This window comes from Mauremys mutica, chromosome 6, assembly GCF_020497125.1.
Source record: "Mauremys mutica isolate MM-2020 ecotype Southern chromosome 6, ASM2049712v1, whole genome shotgun sequence".
NCBI lineage: Eukaryota > Metazoa > Chordata > Testudines > Geoemydidae > Mauremys > Mauremys mutica.
Genome location: NC_059077.1, coordinates 15,529,142 through 15,543,802, shown reverse-complemented (window position 1 = coordinate 15,543,802; position 14,661 = coordinate 15,529,142). Strand labels below are relative to the sequence as shown.

General features: G+C 45.1%; 1 protein-coding gene across 1 annotated transcript in view; it reads left to right on the top strand.

The window, feature by feature from the left end:
• The first annotated feature begins 7,564 nt into the window (after positions 1 to 7,564).
• Positions 7,565 to 14,661, top strand: part of CFAP53 (cilia and flagella associated protein 53) — a 32,339-nt gene continuing 25,242 nt past the window's right edge. Inside the window, exons 1-2 of the mRNA XM_045020087.1 lie at positions 7,565 to 7,705; positions 9,625 to 9,854. Of these exons, the coding sequence (XP_044876022.1) occupies positions 7,640 to 7,705; positions 9,625 to 9,854 (296 nt within the window). The 5' untranslated portion in view covers positions 7,565 to 7,639. The remainder of the gene's footprint in view (positions 7,706 to 9,624; positions 9,855 to 14,661) is intronic.

Below are 14,661 nucleotides of genomic sequence, written 5' to 3'. Positions count from 1 at the left end.
TAACATTTGAGGCTCAGCCAGCTTTGGGATGGCTGCTGCTTCTTACAGCAGCTCCTTTAAGCTTCTTGTGAGCAGTGAGTTGATTAAACATGGAGAACTAGTTATCCCCACATTCTCTACTACACTATCCAGCTGGTGTCCAAACACACAAGACTTGATTTTCCTCTCACTTGTCCGGTTGTGGGGCCACCAAGAGGACTGAGCACAGAAAGACACAGATGATTCCAACAGAAGCAACTGCTTTATTAAAGATAACCCGATACTCGATGCTACTTCCAGAAGCAGTGACACACCATTATCATCAATTCTTCAAATGCATATCAGCACCTCACTTACATGAGTGTAAATTTAACATAACTCCATGAGAGTAGACTCAAGCCTGGAGCATGGACTTAATCATTGGAAATAGCACACCCTTCCATGGATAGACTTGTGCCTTTGTGTATGGCCTTTTGCACTTCAGCTGAGACCCAAAATGGCATATTCCTGGTCTGCAAGCATTAGCTGTACCAAATGAGTGGAAGCCAAGCCTTTTCTTCTTATGACCAAACCATATGAGATATTAAAAGTTGAAATCACTATTACACACATAGTATATGTCTATAGATAGATGCTTATGAAGATTTCTGACTCACTCTGGCATTTCAGCCAGTCATGTGGATCTGATCACACAGCAGGGAGGAACTCTACCAATCATACACACAAAAAAATCTGATGCTAGACACAAGAATCCAGGAGGCATGATTTCCTCAAGTGTAAATATTGCCTGCAGCCACTGTTATTGAGGGCTTATGAGAACATGATGAGATATATTATCTGTCAGAGGCCTGAGATCATTAGAAGTGTGAGTGGGTGAAAAAGCCACAGGGAAGCTCAAACTCGCCTTGGTGGAGATACTCAGCCTGGAACCCTCATCAGGAAGGAGAAAATCAGATGTTAGAGCTGCTGGGATTGGATTAACAGCCATGCTATCACACCAAGGACATGGAGCGCCAACAACAGGTGTGTTTTTGGCAGAGGAGAAGGTTAGTTCTAATTTAAAAGATGTTTCTCTTCCAGAGGAAGAAGTGAAAGCTCTTTTCTGCAGCACGAAAGGAGTTATAGACTGAATAGAAAGACTGTTGGCCCGATCCTCAGCTGGTGTATATCAGTGTAATTCCATTGACTTCATTGATTACGCCAACTAGGGAATTGGCTTTGTCTGCTTCCTCCTGGAGCAGGGAGAACTTACAGACCTTGTTTGGTTTTTCTTTTCTGGCTAGAAAGGGCTTTTGAGAGGGGGGTAAAAACTAGGAAACTGATTTGCTCTGCTAAAGTCTATTGCTCTGATCTTTGTTTACTTATTTACACATGTGGAAAAAAAGTATAAAACACTATTATTTTGATTTTGTAACTAGCTGTAAATAACTATACAAGGTGCAGAGCAGTGAAGAATCTGGCCCTGGTTCTGGATTCTCCTCTGATGCAAAAAGGAGCCATGTAGCTGTTGCTTGTGAAGGTCTTTGATTCCTCCTTGAAGTGAGAGGATCCAGGGAGCACAGTTAATTTCCATCTGGTGAAGGCTTTAGTGCCTTTCATAAGGGGGTAGAATCAAGGAACGGGGAATGTTCCAATCTGCTGAAAGCTTTACCTGTATTCCGGGGTCTCTCTTAGGGAACATGATGGGTAAAGGCAGAGCGGGAACACTTGAAAGGAAAAATCAAACTACTGTTCTGTTCCTGGGCCCTAGATTTGAGCTCCAAGGTGTGGGTGGGCTAGATAGCCCCTTTTCCTCTGGTATGGAAAAACCACAGGAAGATCCTGCTTAAGCACGTGGAAGAGGGACAAAGCCTTCCTTCAAAATAAGATAGCGTACTCCTTAACAAAATCAAAGACCTTAATCTTTCTCATCATCTGTCTGATCTCCCAGTCAGCGTCACAATGCACCCCGTGACAGTGAACTGGGGAATAGCAGCTGAGCCAGCTCTGTAGTTACTGAAACTCCAATTAATTACTCTAGAGTAGACCTCAGTAAAAAAAGAGTTGTGCCCAGTTGATGGATGAGGATGGGCTGAAAAGAACTAAGAGGCACAGGAAGGACCTGTGAATAGGGTAGCAGGAGAGTGTGAGTGCCAATGGTCTGTCTAGCCCAGTATACTGTCTCTAACAGTGGCTTCAGAGGAAATGAACAAAACAGGACAATTATTGAGTGATCCATCCCCAATTGTCCAGTCCAGGCTTCTGGCAGTTAGAGGTTTAAGGGCACCCAGAGCATGGAGGTGTGTCCCTGACTATCTTGGCTAAAAGCCAGTGATAAACCAATCCTCTATGAACTTATCTAATTGTTATTAGAACCCAGTTATACTTTTGGCCTTTACAACATCCCCTGACAACGAGTTTGACAGGTTGCCTGTGTTGTGTGAAGAAGTATTTCCTTTTGTTGGTTTTAAACTTGTTGCCTATTAATTTCTTTGGGTGATCCCTAGTTCTTGTGTTACATTAAGGTATTAACAACACTTTCTTATTCGCTTTCTCCACACCATTCATGATTTTATAGACCTCTATCATACCCCAACTTAGTCATCTCTTTTCTAAGATGAACAGTCCCAATTTTGAAAATCTCTCCTTGCGTGGAAGCTGTTCCATACCCCTATTCATTGTTGCTGCCCTTTTCTGTACTGTTTTTTCCCACTTCCACTATATCTTTTTTGAGATAGACTGACCAGAACTGCACACATTATTCAAAGTGTGGGCGCACCATGGATTTATATAGTGGCATTATGGTATTTTCTGTTTTATTATCTATCCCTTTCCTAATGATTCTTAACATTCTGTTAGCTTTTTTTTTTTGACTGCTGCTGTACATTGAGCAGATGTTCTCAGAGAACTATCCATGACAATTCCAAGATCTCTTTCTTGAGTGGTAACAACACTAATTTAGATCCCATCATTTTGTATAGATAGCTGGGGTTATTTTTTCCAATGTGCATATCAACATTTAATTTCAGCTGCCATTTTATTGCCCAAACACCCAGTTTTGTGAGATCTCTTTGTAACTTTTCACAGTTTGCTTTGGACTTAACTATTTTGAGTAATTTTGTATTCTCTGTAAATTTTCCTACCTCATTGTTTACCTCCTTTTCCAGATCATTTATGAATACGCTGAAATGCACAGATTCCAGTATAGATACTTGGTGGACCCAGCTATTTACCTCTGTCCATTGTGAAAACTGAGCATTTATTCTTACCCTTTGTTTCCTAGCTTTTAAACAGTTACTGATCCATGAGAGGACCTTCTCTCTTATCCCATGACTGCTTAGTTTTCTTAAGAGGCTTTGATGAGGGACCTTGTCAAAGGCTTATGAAAGTGCAAGTTCACTATACTAACTGTAACACCCTTCTCCACGTGCTTGTTGACCCCTCAAAGAATTTGAATAGATTGGTGAGGCATGATTTCCCTTTACAAAAATCATGTTGACTCTTTCCAAAATATCATGTTTATCTGTGTCTGATAATTCTGTTCTTTACTATAGTTTCAACCAATTTGCATAGTACTGCCAGGATCACCTCTGGAACCTTTTTTAAAAAGAGGCATTGCATTAGCTACCCTCCAGTCATCTGGTACAGAGGCTGATTTAAGTGATAGGTTACATACCACAGGTAGTTTTTCTGCAATTTCATATTTGAGTTCCTTCAGAACTCCTGGGTGAATATCATCTCGTCCTGTTGATTTACTACTATTTGTTTTATCAGTTTGATAAAACCTCCTCTACTGACACCTCAGTCTGGGACGCTGCCTCAGATCTGTCACCTAAAAAGAATGGCCCAGGTGTGAAAATCTCGCTGACACCCTCTGCAGTGAGGACCAATGCAAAGAATTGATTTAGCATCTCCGCAATGGCTTTGTCTTCCTTGAGTGCTCCTTTAGCACCTTAGTCATCCAGTGGCCCCACTGATTGTCAGGCTTTCTGCTTCTGATGTACTTTAAAAATGCAGTTAGTTTTTGTGTCTTTTGTTAGTTGCTCGTCAAATTCTTTTTTGGCCTGTCTAATTTTACTACAGGAGGATTTGACTAGCAATCTTTAAAGGATGCCTTTTTGCCTCTAACCACCTCTTTTACTCTGCTGTTTAGCCATGGTGGTATTCTTTTGTTCCTTGTACTGTTTTTGTCAAGTCGCCGCTGGCAGGGGGTACCCCACAGCTTCTGGCTGCCATGGGCGGCAGGGTTGCCACGGAGCTCCAAGACGCCACAGGTGGTGGAGGCCCTTGGCGCTCCTAGCTGCGGGGAGCAGGGGCCCCTGGAGCTCTGAGCCCTTACAGGTGGGCCTCCCTCAGCTGCTGTGGGCACTGTGGGTGTTGTGTATTTGGTTGTCATGGTTTTTGTTGCTATGGCAACTGAGTTAGATTATTATGGGTTAGCTCAGCCGGTTTCAACCAGCTGAGTGAGCTCTCTGTATATCTGTAAATAAAATGGAGGTTTTGGTTAGCTGCCTGCTCTCTGGCCTCAAGTGATTGCTTCCTACACCGGCTGCCCCAAGGATATAACAGTGGGGACCCCACAGCTCCCCATTTTGTCACACATATTTTTAGTAAAAGTCACGGACAGGTCACGGGCTTCTGTGAATTTTTCTTCATTGCCCGTGAGCTGTCCGTGACTTTTACTAAAAATATGCATGACAAAATCTTAGCCTTATTTATGGTGTCCAGAAATTTTATTTCTGCATCCCTTCCTGAGGTGGCATATACCCGGTCATTATGAGGATAGCTGAAATTCCCCATTAGTATTGCATTTTCTTCCTTTGTAACCTCTCTAATCTCCCTGAGTATTGCAAACTCACTGTCGCCATCCTGTTCCTACTGCTATACTCTTATTCAAGTGTGGAATTTCTGTCCATAGAGCTTCTATTGTACAGTTTGGTTCATTTATGATTTTTACTATATTTGACTCAATGCCTTTTTTTTCCACATATAGTGCCTCTCCAGCTCAACCTACTCTGTCATTCCTATATATTTTGTTCTGTGGTATTACCATGTCCCATGGATTATCTTCATTCCACCAAGTTTCCACGATGCTTATTAAATCAATATCCTCATTTAATGCCAGACATCTAGTTCACATATCTTAGTGTATATATTATTTATGTGGAAGGTGTGACCCTTAAAGTTACATCCCTAAAGCCATCTCTTTATACTCTGTTTATCAGTAAACGGTGCTGTATATATGACCCGAAACTGGATTAAAGTAACCAGCATTCTACCTTGTTTCTGGTACCAGGGTGTACCCCTTTATCTTTTGTTCTGAACCCATGAATTCCAAGGCACGATGAAACCTTGTCTTTTTCTGAGCACATTCATTTTAGGTACTAAGGTGTGTGAAGACACCTCCTAGGCCTGTATCAGGATAAATAGGTTTGTGAGGGTAACTCACTTTCTGTTTGTATAAGGTAACAATTGTATGTCTTGATACTGATAGTTTACCTATCTTCTTAAGCCAAAACATATTTCAGCTACTGCAAGGTGTTATGGGATACATAGCATAACTGAACAGGATTATAATAAAGGTACAGGCCAATTGGGGCTATATAATGCTTAATAATAAGTATACTTAAATGCTTGGAATATATATTTCGGGTAATATTATCAACATAGTATATATGTATGCCACGTAGCATATATTAATCAACAATTAGGAACCAGGGAACTTTTGGGAAATGAGGAGCCTATACAGGAAGAATGGGCTCCATCTAAATGAAAAAAGAACCGGATTGCTAGCATGTAAAATTAAAAAGATTATGGACATTTTTTTAAGCTAAGGGCTGGGGGAAAACTGACTGGTGCAAAGGAGCACATGGTTTAGGCCGAGACATCTATAGGGAAGAATTTATTAAAGGGGGAATTCTATCTCCTAGTAAAGAGGATATGAAAGAAGTTGATAAGTACAGGTAAGAGCTAGTGAGGAACAGTCAAACATAAAAGACCCATTTAAACACAACATATGAAGACAAGCAACTGAATATTGGCAAAATGTACAAATGCTTTTATATATAGAAGCTTTTCGGAGAAGTAGATGTTTGTGTCTCTTCAGCTAAGATCAAGTGCAGTGTATCAGTTTAATATCTGAGACATTCTCTATTAGGGAGACTATATATTGCTCTTGCAACAAAATAGTAAAGTTAGTAGGGTGGTGGTGTTGTTTTGTTAATCTTGTAATTTCTACACTCCTGTGCCATGATACTGCCTCAAATACTGTATCATCGGGGGGAGGGATAGCTCAGTGGTTTGCACATTGGCCTGCTAAACCCAGAGTTATGATTTCAATCCTTGAGGAGGCCACTTAGGGATCTGGGGCAAAAATTGGTCCTGCTAGTGAAGGCAAGGGGCTGGACTAGATGACCTTTCAAGGTCCCTTCCAGCTCTAGGAGATTGGTATATCTCCAATTATTACCTTTTATTTCCAAACTGAACTACAATGAATCAAATGGCCACTAGATGTCACTAACGCATCATAGAAGGAGTTTAATTGAAATGAAAACAGCAAGCACAATGCTGTACATAGGACCTTGGTTTAAGCATGAACTGACACAAGAGCCCAGATTCTGAATTATCTACAGAGAAAAAGGATCTAAACTAAAAGCAATATTCTAAACATAAAGCGCACCTAGATATTAGCTCTCAAATATATATAGGTATGTATTCAAAGTAGATGATCATAGCTACAGTATTTTTAAAATTACATTCCTTGTAAAACGTATTCCATAAGGGAACATAAAGGTTCTATTCCCAACTCTGCTACTGACTCACTGTGTGACTCTAGGCAAGTCACATAAATGTACATTTTCATAATGAGGGTAGCAGTGGTGGTGCCCTAGGGGTGCTAACTCCATACACAGTGGTAACACATGGGTCTGTGAGAGCACAGTGTTAGCAGCAATGCTCCATATGTTCATAGAATCATAGAGTTGGAAGGGACCTCAGGAGGTCATTTAGTCCAACACCCTGCTCAAAGCAGGATCTAATACCCAACTAAATCATGTTGTGGCAGCATATGTGCTGATGGGAGCATGGTGGTGACGAGGCTCCAGGCCTGGTGGCCTCATGTTAGCAGTATGTGCATGTGTGCTGGTGGGAACATAGTGGTGGCGCACAGCCCTGTGCTCTGGCCCCAGGGCTCAGTGGCCCGACAGACGCGGGGAGTGAAGCAGGCTGCTGCAGTGTGTGGATCAGACCCCACCGGCACACGGTGGCAGCCTGGCCTGAAGCTTTTCCCAGTAGCAGGAGGCTCAGGCTCCCCTCCCTGCAGCAGGCCCTGCTCTGACAGTGGTAGCCCCGCCCCCTGCTTCCCTCAGCACTGACTGCGGGCACCTAGCAACCACGCCAGGCCTGGGCTTCCACCTCGAATCACAACGTCGTGAGGCAAGATGCGCATGCTCACTGCTGCGTTGGTGTTCCCCCACAGACCTAGCCTTCGCGCCGCCCATTCATGCGCATGCGCCTCCTGCTTGCTGTCGCGTCGTCCGCAGGGTCCGGCTCACGGAGCGCTCTCTCGTGAGGTCACTTCCGCTGTTCTCCGCCAATTGTCATAGCAACGGGTCGCGCGTCCCGGAAGTGTCGGCGGAGTGCGGGCAGTCTCCCCGCGGTTCCAGCGCCGGCCGGGAGAGCGATGCTGGGCCAGTGGAGCCGGCGCCCGCGGGAGGTGACGGGCCCCACCCCGCACTCAGTGGCGCTGGTGAGGCGCAGACGAAGGGCCGGGGGACGGGATTGGGCGCAGGCGCAGAGGTGCGGTGGGAGGTGGGTTGGGGGGCAGGAGTGGGCGCAGGCGCTGCGGTTCGGTGGGAGGTGGGTTGGGGGGCGGGAGTGGGCGCAGAGGTGCGGTGGGCGGTGGGGCGGGAGTGGGCGCAGAGGTGGGGCGGGGGGCAGGAGTGGGCGCAGGCGCTGCGGTTCGGTGGGAGGTGGGTTGGGGGGCGGGAGTGGGCGCAGAGGTGCGGTGGGCGGTGGGGCGGCAGTGGGTGCAGGCGCAGAGGTGAGGTAGGAGGTGGGGCGGCAGTGGGTGCAGGCGCAGAGCTGCGGTGGGGGGTGGGAGTGGGCGCAGGCGCAGAGGTGAGGTGGGTTGGGGGGCGGGAGTGGGCGCAGAGGTGCGGTGGGAGGTGGGGCAGGAGTGGGCGCAGGCGCAGAGGTGCGGTGGGAGGTGGGGCGGGAGTGGGTGCAGAGGTGAGGTGGGGCGGGAGTGGGCGCAGGCGCTGCGGTTCGGTGGGAGGTGGGTTGGGGGGCGGGAGTGGGCGCAGGCGCAGAGGTGAGGTGGGAGGTGGGTTGGGGGGCGGGAGTGGGCGCAGAGGTGCGGTGGGCGGTGGGGCAGGAGTGGGCACAGGCGCAGAGGTGCGGTGGGAGGTGGGTTGGGGGGCGGGAGTGGGCGCAGATGTGCGGTGGGAGGTGGGGCAGGAGTGGGCGCAGGCGCAGAGGTGCGGTGGGAGGTGAGGTGGGGTGGGGGGCGGGAGTGGGCGCAGGCGCAGAGGAGCGGTGTTGGGCGCGGGGGAGGGGCCATAGGTGCTGGAACTAGGGGTGCTGCTGCTGCACCCCCGGCCTTGAGGTGGTTTCCATCATATCCAGGGTTTACAGTTTGGTTCAATGGCTCTCATTGTTCCAGCACCCCTGGGAGTGGGTGAAGGGCAGGCACCACAGTATGGTGCGTGGTGGAGTGCCGAGACCCCAGGGCAGGACCGCAGAGTATGTGATGTTTCCGCTGCAGGGTTGGGGGGCTCCTGGAGCCAGGGACATGGTAATGCAGTCACCAGGTCAGTGGCAACTCAGCCTCTCCCCTGCATTTCAGCAAAGGGCAGTGGGACTCTGGTTGGAAATATCAGGGCTGCCCGCAGGGCTTTGCAGTGTTTATGGTGTTGTGGGTTACTGGCCACAACCATGTTGTCAGATGAGAGCAACTTATTATCGTTATAATTATTCATTTGTATTGCCGTAGCAACTAGGAACCTTAGTCCTGGACCAGGACCTCAGCACATATTGATAAAGGAAGGTCCCTGCTCCAAGGAGCTTACAGTCTGAGTATATGACAAGAGACACAAATGGATGCAGGCAGAAAAGTCTAGAGTAAAACTAAGGCCATGTTTATACATACAGCACTGCAGTGAGGCAGCACATCTGGTGAAGACGCTCTATGCTGATGGGCAAGTGCTCTCCCATCGGCATAAAAAATCTGCATCTATGAGTAGCAGAAGCTACGTCAGTGGGAGAAGCGGTAGCACCGTGCATACAAGCACTTATGTTGGTGTAATTTATGTTGCTCACGGGGTGGTTTATTTACAACCCTGAGCGCCATAAATTATGCAGACATAGGCTGTAATGTGGACAGAGCCCAAGTAGTGAGTTAGTATTAATCAGCACAGTAAACCATGGTCTCTGTGACCTAGAGGTGAATGGGTCCTAATCCCATTGCCTAACCCCTAGCTATCTAGTCCTTCCTAGAATGGTGGCTTGCATTTACTGAAAAGTGTAGTTTTTGAATTTTACATTTAACATTACTTTGAACTCCTATTAATACTCGCTATGTGATTGGTCGTTACCTGCTTGAGATGATAAATTAAAAGAAAGCCATTGATCTTGTTTTCATTGTTAAAGACATGTTTTCTTTTACAGAGGGCCAAGTTTCCTAAACCTGATAAGTCTGAGTGTTTCATCTTGGAATGCAGACGTAAAGAAAAAGAACGTCTTGAATACTTGGCTTTCACAAAGGTTCACAACAGAGGTCTGCAGGTCAGTCAGTGGGAGAATCACAATGAACGCAGAAGGCTTCACAGTATTGTACAGAAGAAGGTCGATCAGACAATGCAGGAGTACCTGGCAGGAACTGAGGATAGAAGAGAGAGGTAACAAATCAAAAAACTGGAGCCAACTGATAAATCGATTTAAGGATCTTCTCATCCGCGTTTCCATGCTTAAAAGCAAGCAAATTGATTTAGAATAATATCGGTGGGAACAAAAGAAACGTGCCCTAATAACTTAAATTTTGAAGTATGTTCAGTATAGTGACTGCCAAAACAAAATCACTCAACGGATTTCTGCTCTGTGTGTGTAATGAACTAGGTTCATGTATATAGCGATGCTATTTTTATCCGTGACCCCAGGGCAGAAGCATAGATTGTTTGCGCTAAAAGAGAACTAATTTAGGTGTCAGTTAAATAGCAGTCTGTACAGTTACTGGGTCAAACGTTAGAGACAGACATGGTCACACACACTAAATCAGTGTGTTAGTGTCATATCTGCTGAATTTGCTGACAAAAATATTTTTTCAGCCCTCCTCACTCCAATTAGCTTTTGGTTCTTTAGGGCTAAGAGAGAGTGAACTGCAGTCTGGCTCATGTATCAACACAGTTATTAAAACTTCCAACTGTAGGGCTGTCATACTCTTGGGAGCGGATCATGACCATGAGTGCCAACCTCAGGGCAGACTGTCAAAAGCAGGGCAGAGACCCCAAAGTGATGGTATATTATGTAATTAAGTTTCACCAACCCAGTAACAAATATTAACTCCTGGATCACTGTAACAGTCTTACCATGGAGTCACAGACAGTCCTCTTGGGCACCCCAGTCTTTCTTGCCACTCGGGCAAGCTGGACTTAGTGATAAATGGTCTCTTACACTGAGAATCACAAAATACTCAGGTTGCTCCCAGTCCCAAGACACCAGTCACTTACCCCAGATCAGTTTGTACCTTAGATCTCACACCAGACACAAAGCTGGTAGCTAATCCTATAATAAACTAATTAAGGATTTATTAACTAGGAAAAAGAAACAAGGGAGTTATTTACAGATTAAAGCAGGTGGCATATATATGCACATGAGTTTGATCTAGGGTTCTAAAAGCACTGTCTTTGTAGGGCTAACCCAGGTTGACCATGGGGTCTCTGTGTTTTGTTTCTTAGCTCCATCCCTTGAAAGAGACCAAACAGCAAAGAGATGAAAAATCTTCATGTCAGCTATCTGTTCCAGAATTCAAGCTGATAGGATGTGCTTTCTGGCATGTCGCACCTTTGTGGGTGTAAGGAGGCCATTAAATGAGCCCTTGTGTTGGATGGCCCATTTAGTCTTGATAGTGTCATCCCCATTTTACAGGCGGAAAAAGTGACTTGCCCAGGGTCGCAAAAGGTGTCCTTGTGAGAACCAGGATTAGAATTTATGAGTTCCCGGCTCTCAGTCCCATGTTCTCTCACTGCTTTTTGGGCCAAATACAGAGGTAAATTATAATGCATATTACAAGTGGTTCATGTAATTTATGTGTTCAGGGGGCAAAAAGGTATTGTACCAGAAAAAGCAAGTAACAGGTGATTGTTAGAATGTCTCAAATAAAGTAGACACTTCTCTTACTTCTTATACCCTATTGTTGCTTTTCCTAATAAAACATCCCCACAAAACATAAAATAGTCTAGTATGGAGCCACTTATGCTTTTACAGACCTACAAATGTGTAACACTGCCTTTACAATTCGTTTGAAATTGGCCACTTCTCTTTCTCTCATATGAAGACATCAGAGCTCAGTGTCCAAGTTCCGTAACCAGAGGATGCCCGCTAGATCAAGCGAGGCTAAGTGTTGTTAACTGCCCTCCAGATGTCGGGTTGAGTACCCTTCACTACATGAGTTATTGACTGCAATGCTTTCCCAGTCACAACATGGGGAAGAAACCAGGCTAAGCCAGAGCATAGTTGCAGCAACTCTGAACAATCCACAGAGTACCCTGTTGAGCTGGTCCAGGATCTGAGATCAAGTAGACAAGGAGGCAGGTGCAGCGATGGACTCATACATTTATTTACGGTTTTAGACTGTCTTTCCCACTGATGCTTCTACTCTGTAAGGACGTAGTTTTCAGCTCTCTGGCAGCGCTGATCATTCGAGCATGGTAAAGGGCCAGCAGCACTCTTATTCAAGAATGCATGTGCTCTCATAGGTAAGGGGAGTAGTGATCAGCTGTGGTGTCACACAGGGGTGTGATTCCTTCCCAGAATACAAGCAGACCTTTGAGTTGGTACTGTGTTTTTCCTGTCTGAGAATGGGGCATCAGTCAATTGGAGATGTAATGGGTTGGTTTCATTTGTCACAGATGTCCAGGTAGGTAGATTTAACGGAAAGGGCAACTCATCAAAGATCAGGCAGAGCTATGTGTGGAAATTGGTCTATAATTCAAGCAGCTGCTAATAATATGAGTTGCTGAATTCAGTTCAGTGTCAACAAGTTGAGTGTGACACCTGTGCCCCCAAACTGCAGAGCAGCATTCAGTTGGAGCAAGCACAAAGGCCAATACAGATGAAAGAAGGACTGAAGGGTCTCCTCTCCAGGAGGCTCCTGATAGTTTTCATATTAAGGCGATATGGGAAAAAATCTTCATTTGCGGGTGTTCCAAGTGGGACTGGTATGTCAGGCTATGGTCGAGTTTTACTCCCAAGTATGTGACAACTGGATGGAATGTCAGCAGTCATCCATGGACACAGATTGAGATCGGTCAATTGGCAAGATGATTGTTTAGATGGAAAATAATTGACACTGTTTTATTTTCGCTAGGATTAGTCTCCTTTGCTGGAATTAAATTGTCAGAATATCTACGTTGGCTGAGATTCCCTTTGATCCTGTGGAAATAATTTCCAGTGTCAGCAATACGGATGTTCTCACCATACATATACGTCTTGGCCTGTGTTTCAGGGAGATTGAATGTGTATATCTTGGACAAAATGAGAGCCAAAACTGACTTTTGTGGAATACAATTATGGAGACATTTTAAGGTGACTGGCTTTTCTCCCCAATTTACAGGAGGAAGTTTCAGCTGCGAACCATTTCTCAGATGAACTGCATCATTAGCCTACAAGAAATAGGCTGACTGCTAAGATGCTGCAAGTTAACATGCCACACAGTGTCATAGGCTACTATCAGATCAATAGGGACTGCACAAACTTTTTTTCCAGACTCTCATGCATTTTCTATGTTTTGAGTCAGACAAAGTTCCTGATCGTGGATGAATCATCCCCTCCTGAATCTAGCCTGAAGGCGAGGTAGCTGAGAATTGACTACCTCATTAATCCACATCAGGATTAATCTCTTCATTGGCTTGTAGTTGCTGCACAGCAGAGAAATCGGTCAGTAGCTCTTTGGGTCTGTCAATGGTTTTCCTGGCTTGGGAACAGCTACAACCTCTGCTCTGCACCAGGCTTTTGGAATACTGCAATTCTCAGTACAATTCAGAATTCGAAGCAGCCAGTTTTTGCTGATTGACCACAACTGAGAAACAAACTCAATGTGAATGGTATCTAGTCTAGGAGCCTTATTTGGCCGCAGTTGATGTATAGCGAGATTGAGCTCTTGATGAGTAGAAGGCGTCATTGGGTTCATATCCACTCCCTGAACCTGCCATTTCTCAGGAACCATCATTTTAACTGTGTGACTGAAAGCTTTGTCTTGATTAGGAGCTCTGCAATTGACTACCAGCTGGGATGTGGTGGAGTTTGCTGTGGCTGGGTATTCCTTTTTGACCAGCCTAGAATCTCCACTTAATCTCTTAATAGTTTGCTAGACTTTGCAACTGGAAAGTGTGAAGTTCAGTTTGGAGATAGTTTCTTTCCATTGCTTTTGCCTTGTTTGAGCTAGAAGGTTAAGAAAGTCTCTGCTTTTTGTCACAAACCTGTTCCTTCTTACTGGATTTAAATTTCTGATATAGTCTGGTTGCATCAGACTACCATCCAGGAATGAACCTGTTGACAAAATCCTAGGGGGAGTGGAGGGATATATATTTCTTTGCAGTGGCCAGAATTTTATCACAGAAACTTGGGAGACTGCACTGATGTTATTCCAATTATTGGATGTGTGGGTAAAGACTCAGAGAGCTCGAACTCAGATTGGAACAGATCCCATGCTGCTTTCCGGAAATTCCACTGAGGTTTCCAAAGGCCACTTGTTGTTGGAATTTGTGTTGTGATTAGGCTGATGCTGGGTTGAAGGAAGCATATAAAGCATTTTATGCTGTGTGGCCACCGGAGAAGTACAGACCAGCTGTTGTTTGTTTGTTTTTTAAAGTGAGGTCAGGAAAGAATCTGAGGTTCATTGTTTGCTATGGAAAGTGGGTGACAGCTTAGGATCATATAAAAGCTGCATATCGACCGTTTATTCCCACTCTAGCCTCACACCATCTATATCCTCATCTGTGTATCCCGAGTGGGAATGACGTGAATTAAAAGCACCACAATGGACAGAAGATCCTTAAAAGATGGGTAACATAGGAGTTTGCCAGTTGGCAGATGGAGGTTTGTAGACATAGATAAGAGTCAGGGCCTTCACTTTTATAGCCTACCATTCAGTGACATCATTGGACCTGATGATTAGACTGGAGTTGCTGGAATACCTTCCCTGATGTAGAATGCTATCCCATATTGCCTATGATGGAGGTGAGTCATAATGGCACAAGTTGAGAATCAGTGATGGAGGATGTTTCCAGAAGCAAGATGATGAGTGCTTTGTGTTCTACAGCCAACTGCAGGAAGACATTCCTCTTGGCCACTGAACTTCCTTCGATATTGAGGTGCAGCACTCTGAGCCGACCCCAGAGCTAGGGTTTGTGATGCCAATGCTGAAAGGGACTCCCTTGGAGAACAACTCGTTTTGGTTATATTTGTTTTTCACTTTTTACAATGAGA